This window comes from Nannospalax galili, unplaced genomic scaffold, assembly GCF_000622305.1.
Source record: "Nannospalax galili isolate Female #2095 unplaced genomic scaffold, S.galili_v1.0 scaffold1153, whole genome shotgun sequence".
Taxonomy (NCBI): domain Eukaryota; kingdom Metazoa; phylum Chordata; class Mammalia; order Rodentia; family Spalacidae; genus Nannospalax; species Nannospalax galili.
In genome coordinates, this window is record NW_008333036.1 from 251,203 (window position 1) to 258,253 (window position 7,051).

Genomic DNA, 7,051 nt, shown 5'->3' on the forward strand with positions numbered 1-7,051 from the left:
GGATTGTCTTCATTAAATATGGTCTTATTTTTCACCAAATTAAAAAAAAACTTGTATACTTAGGTATTCTAATCTATTCATATGTATATTGTATTTTGTCTTCTGTTTAGAAGAGACAATCACTCCTGAAAACAGAGACAAGTGTTTTTGTAAAGCAAAGATTATGATAATCTTGAACCTGCATTCCTAAGGAATGATGTTTATGTGATATTATTTAGCATTGCAGATGAAGAAAGGTACATGAAGGCCTTACTAGGGGGAAACAGTATCTCTTTTAAGCAGCTTTTTCCTCATTTGCAGAAATTTCTGGAAGTACTCACTTTTGTGCTTTGTGTGAACTGGACCATTTGTCCATCCCTTTTTCTTTGCACACATTTATCCTTGAGGTTTTTCCAGCTGTAGAAGGGGGATAAAATCTGTATAACACATACAGGGAGTGAGATGGATACATCTCTTGTGTGGAAGTTCTGAGAGCCATTTTGGAATACCAACATGAAACTAGGAAAACTTATGTTTTTTTTTCTGATTAGCATTATGCTGCTTAATACCATGGAGCTTCGATTTTACTTTCCTTCCTATGTTTTATTAATATTTTTCAAAGTATGTTTTTCTGTGGGAGACGAAATCAAGAAACATTGTATGCTTTTATCATGTGAACTTACGGCAATGGTGGCATTGAACACAGGACCCATGCCTACTTAATTAAACAAGGGTCCAGAGGGGAGAAGAGAAGTGGATGGCAGGCTGGCACTAGACTGAAAACTACTGGAGTCTGATTGATGATGGATGAGGGAGAGTATGCCTCATATATGCTCTCCATATGGGCTGACTAGATTCCAGTTGCTGAATTTACACTGAAGGACAAGTGGTACAAATGCTTTACTGAATAGGACTTAATATGTATGGCAGAATACACCAGGTCTGGTGGGGACTGGGGGAGGAACGGATGGGGAGGAGTGTAAAGTTAACTAAGAACTGTTGTATGAAATTACAAAGCTAAATAAAGATTATATTTAAAAAGAAATATTGTGTGCTTTTGAATGGAGGAATTGAAGCACTGAATTTGCAAGATTAACAGTTATCTTTATCATCAAAGTTGGGAGTTCTGAGACAAACACAGTATAAAGATTATCCTTGGTCTCTACTTGGTGCCATTGTCCTTTCTTTACTTCCCTGCCTCTATCTCCCCTCTCAAGAAGCCTCCCTTTACCTGTAGCCCTTTTCTAGTTTCCTGACCTCTCTAGATTTTCAGATCCATATCTAAGATTTCAAAATTAGCATTAGTAATAAGAATAAAAACATGTGTATATTAGATAAATGTGTGTATGCCAAATGGAGTATTTTCTCCATAATAGAAGATAAACATGAGCTTGTTTTGTGAATGGATGTGTATGCAAACCTGGCCTGAGCTGGAGTAGTCACTGAAACAACTTGATTCCGGAATGTCCTATCACTTGGGGGCATTTTGGCTTCCCCTTCACAATGGGAACTGATAACAGGAAAATTAGAGCTCAGGGATTTTATTGGTGTTTCTTCAGTTACCTATTTGTTCAGTAGTTGTCATCAACCATAAGCAATGACACCTGTAAAAATGTATCATCTCAAGATTGTTCCTGTTTTAAAATGAAGCTTTCTTCACTTTCCAGGTACAGAATCCTGTTCAGTCTAGCTCTTGATGGTAGATGAGAGTATCTGAGGGAAATTGTGTAATGTGATCAAACGTCATAACAAAGTACAGAAACAGAGATTTTGGCAACTGAATTTTGTCTTTGCTCTTTTTCTTTTCCTTTGAAGAACATTAAGATAGTATTTTGAGCTAATGTTTCCTTGCAGTGGTATCAAAATTACTTTATGAGGCTCAATTTCTTTACCTTTGAGTATGACAACAGTGGGAATTAAGTAAAAAGTATAACTTTTGTTCACCTCTCTATCTGTCCCTGAAAGCCGTCTCTATGACTTGCGGATTTATTAAGCAGTTTTCCAGGTACCTAATGTGAACGTGACTTCTCCAGTAACAGCAATCCCCTTACAAATCAGATAAAAATAAAAAAGCAATAACTTGATTGAGTCAAAAATCTTAGTGTCCTGAAATTCTTTCAAAATACTTTAATCATCATTATTTTTTATTTTATGTGCAGGAGTGTATTGCCTGCATGTATGTAAGTATACCCATGCCATGCAATACCCACAGAGGTGAGAAAAGGGTGTAGGATTCCCTGGAACTGGAATTATGGATGGTTGTTAGCTGCCGTGTGCGTGCTGGGCGTTGAGCTTGGGTTCTTTGCAAGAGCAGCCAGTGCTATTAACCGCTGAACGAGCTCTCCAATCCTCAAAATTTTATTGAGCAAACAATCTCTATTTGTCGATATTCACCGTTATTTTCGTGCACAACAGCGTATTTGATGCCCTTTTGCTGCCTGCTTTTTGTATCAATTGTGTTTTGATTATTTTTATTTTGTCTGAACTTTGTTTTCAGTGGCTTCTAAGAATTTGATTGCTTGTGCATAGCAGTGTTTTTTATTTTATTAGGTGACAGATGCTGTAGTTATTTTACTTACCTCTAATATCTATTTACTAGATTCAGCTTCTGTGTGGTTGTCATTGTGCATATCCATAATTATGAAATATATTTTTATTGAAAACTGAAAATGTCATAAATAATTACTTTCTAACATACACTAAAATTTAGCACATTGGTTTGATTAGAATTAATTAATATTTAACTTCTGAGAAAATATTTACCTACTAGAGATTCATTGCATTGAGTAATTATCAATTATTATATATAAATGGTCCAATGATACCAAGTAATTTCACCTTTATTTACCTCTTACTCCACAGGATAATATTGTGTGTTATGAAATTCTTTAGTCATATAGTCCAAACCAGATAAACCTCTGGAGGAAAATATTCTATAACCACTAGCTTCTTCTGAATTATCATTTTTGTGCAGTGTCTCTCGGTTACTGATGCCTTGAGGTATCTATAATTAGTTTCATATCTTCCTAGTTAAAGATACTCTGTGATATTTTATTTCAAAGGACACACAAAATCTGAGTGTTCCATGATAGTGTTCTTTTACCACAAGTGAATTAATGGACTGAATTCGTGCAACAATACTTGATTAGCTTTATTTTCCGAGGCTGTTCTGTACTTGGAATTGCTGTATGAGTCACACCCCAAAGTGCATGAGTGAGCCTAAAACAAATTAGAAAGCAGCTAGGAAACAGAATTGAAGAGCATAGGAGAATAGCTATCAAAAAAAGTCCACAGAATTATTAGAAAATGTAACTGCCTTCGACCTAGAGCCACACTGTGAACAGCACTGTAAACTCCAGAACTATGCAATATTTTCTATTAAGTTTATATTGTAATTGATCAAACTATGTTCAGTAAATATTGAATAATCTATTGCCCCCTAATATTTGTCTAGCCTATCTACAGTATCTAGAAGGTGAATTTCCTTCCCATGAGTATCAAATATTGATCAATTCTCTACAACATCTTTAAAACTGAAAATAATGTATGGCCATACATTGTTACAAGTATAAGCCTATGTTAATATAAAGCAGAAACACGATACTTACATCTAGAAAATCAAGGAATATTCTTGGGTTAAGTGTCATAATAAAAGGCCTTTCTTGCCTCCTTTAATGTTATAACGAGTTTCCATATGTAATCTCAGCTACCTATGCCAAAGGGTTTCAGGTGAATTGAAGTTTATTGTCACATTGTCAATTTCCTCTTGGTTGCATCAAAATACAATAGAAGACAGACAAATGAATCCTCTCTGTATCCCAGAAACAATCTTGGAGGATGGATATGTTAATCCCATTCTGAAGTGGAAGGTAGCAAGAACCAGAAGTCTGCCGATCCCGAGTTAGTTCATGGACTCAGATCTTTTCTTCTCAGATGGATAAATTCCTCCAAAAGTCTCTAAGAAGGGAAAATGCTTTCAATGATAAAGTATGTAATTCTTACAGATTAAAAATAAGAGATAATTTGAAGGATGCTGTGAACTTAAGGTAAGTTATGAGTGTTAAATACAGAAAATAAAAATATTAGTTGAAATTTGTATACCAAAAATGTTAAAATGAAACACAGAACAAAGACGTATAGAGGGATATGAAGTATAAACATAAAATTATTATGTGAATCTCTTGTTCCTGGAACAATTTCTTGTAGAAAAATTCTACCATTAACTCAGTATCTAGTGGGGACTGTCTTCTTAAAAGAACAAAGACGTATAGAGGGATAGGAAATATAAAATATTATGTGAATCTCTTGTTCCTGGAACAATTTCTCATAGAAAAATTCTACCATTAACTCAGTATCTAGTGGGGACTGTCTTCTTAAAAATGTTTCTTAATAACCATGAAAAAATGTTGCTTGTTTGATGCTTATTCTTACTTTTTCTTTTACACATATGTAATGAACAGGTCTATTGGTGGGGTAGTTGCATTTTTTTCTTTAGGTAATTAACAGCTGACTAACTGGACTTAAGGCCTACTCAATGGGAGGAAATTCATCCATAGTCCTGTAAACATAGCCAAGTCCACATGGTTGGAGAGGTCATAGACCCTAGAGAAGAACCTATTTCTGCCGCTTTCCCAAACCAATGTTAGTTCCTACTATATTCTGAATACCCTTATATTCATATCATCCTAAGGAATGATATTTATGTGATGTAATTTAGCCTTTAAGATGAGGGAAGATTGCGTGAAGACTTTAGTACAGGGAAAACTTTCTCTTTCTTTAAACACCTGTTTTTCTCATGTGCAGTAGTTCCTGGAATTACTCTCTTTTGTTCTTATAAAGGTTTTCTGAACTGAGTCATTTGTCTCCTGTTCTCTCTCTCTCTCTCTGCTGTGGAAGGGAGGAAGTTCAAATCTGGATAACACACACACATCTTTTATGTGGAAGCTGTGAGAACCATTTTGGAATACTAAGAAGGAATTAAGAAATCATTATAGTTTTTCCAGTTAGTATTACACTACTTAATACCATGGATCGTGTATTTATTTTTCCTTCTGATAGTTTCTTCTCTTTTCTCAGTATGTTTCTCTGTGAGAACTGGACTTCAGAAAAATTTGTGTGCTTTTAGAAGGAGAAATTGAAGTGACACTTATGTTTGATTTGTGAGTTGGCACACAGTAGTGAGGTCACACACGTGTTCCCAATATTCTGATGCATCCTCATGATACAGACTAATACTAGCTGTGATAGTTAATCCATGGCATCACTTAACTGTATCTGGGATTAACTGAAATAAGAGAGATCTTCTTGATGGGGTCATCTGAAGCTGGAAGACACACCCCAAATGTGTGTGTTACCTTCTGATGGCAGCCCGTATAAAAGGCCATGGCAGAGGAGGGTACTTGCTTTTTGCTGCTTGCGGTCTCTCTTGCTGGTTAGTTTGTCTTGCTGCTGTAGACTGAAGACTAGCCAATCTTTTAGAAGTGATTAGACCTTTAGTGCCAGATTGGGACTACTGAGACAGCCAGCCTCATGGGCTGAGAGACTACAGGATTATTCAGCCTCTCCACTGTGGTGCAGCCATTGTTGGACTAGTCAGACTCTACCCTGTGAGCTAATGTGATAAATCCCTTTATATATATTCATACTACTGGTTCCGTTTCATTAGAGAACCCTGACTAATACACTAGTCTTACAGTTTTTCTGCCTCTTTATAGGTATTGCCATTCAGTTTGTCCAGGTCTTGTGTCAGGCGCAAGTGGTTCACTCTGATGAAAGGCTCAGGATTAGTAGTTATCTTCAACATCAGAATTCAGAGTATTGTCAGATACTGTATAAAGATCATCAGAGGTCTCTGCTTTGTGACATTGTCCTTTCCATAATGCTGGCTTCCCTGGCTTGAGGTGCAGGATGTGGTTCAGTGGTAACAAAGTTTACTGGTCTGATTAATGGTTTCTTTCACTCTATGAAGTTTTGCTCATATAAGTAATCTCTCACCGTATATCCTTATGGTAGTTCTGTATTACTTATCAACCTGTGAGTGATGCAGACTCAGTGCACTTGCCAGCCCAATCTATATGTTAACACAACATTGTGACTAGCTATAGTACACATATATTTTTAGCACAGATGAAATGTATTAATGAGCTTGGAATATATGAAACTAAGTGATTTACTCACATGTCTCATCACTTTCAAGCCAGGGACTTGATAGATTAATGGAATATAGTCAGGTAAGGTAGGTGGAGTAACAGTGCTGTTTGGGCACAACACTTTGGGCTAATGGGTGACACTCCAGCATGACAAGTTACAGAAGCAGATCTGCTACTCTTCTCACAGCTCCCGGAAACTCATTCTTTTCTGTATCTACAGCATTTACTCATGGTTCCGAAAAACCTCTTTTTTCTCTTAGCCCTCTCACCTTTATTAAGATAAGAGCTAGTGCTCTGGTTAGTCCTTGATTTTTTAACCATCTTGCTTGATTCTCATATCCCTGTCCAAACCTTTGAATATCTTTCCTTTCATAAATTCCCTTTAACTTTCCGAGTGTGATATGTTTTGTTTCCTGGACCTTGAATATTGCCATGCCATATCTCTAAAACAATGAAAAGGAAGCAGAGTTACATGCATTTACAATGCTAATCACATATAAATGTAAAACTCAAGAAGTTTTCAAAGAAAACATACTGCATGATTGTCACTAAGGGAACCCAACAGCAGTTTTTGCTTAAGGGACATGATCAAAACATTGTTGGTTTGACTTGTGACAATCTTGTTTTCAAAATAAGAATAGATCACTGGAATTAGCAAATACTGAGAAATTGAAAACCTTGGTTAGTCATCTTTGTTGCTATTAGGTCATTATATAATAGTTTAAACTAGACTTTGAGTGTTTGAAGTATCATTTCCAAATATTAAAATTAAGGACTTAATAACTCTCACATATTAGATATTTCTTTTTTTTTTAGTTCCAATGAAACAGAGGGTAACTCTGAATTTTCTAAATTTCATTTGCTTTAGGTGGGGTTAAGAAGGATATATTCCTATGCTGTCTGATCACAAGGTTGTGTCATTA

General features: G+C 35.9%; 1 protein-coding gene across 1 annotated transcript in view; it reads left to right on the top strand.

Annotated features, from left to right (window-relative positions):
* LOC103729773 (olfactory receptor 4F3/4F16/4F29-like) overlaps positions 1-5,858 on the top strand; it is a 6,739-nt gene extending 881 nt beyond the window's left edge. Inside the window, exon 2 of the mRNA XM_008827852.1 lies at positions 5,694-5,858. Coding sequence (XP_008826074.1) covers positions 5,694-5,858 — 165 coding nt within the window. The remainder of the gene's footprint in view (positions 1-5,693) is intronic.
* Positions 5,859-7,051: the final 1,193 nt, after the last annotated feature.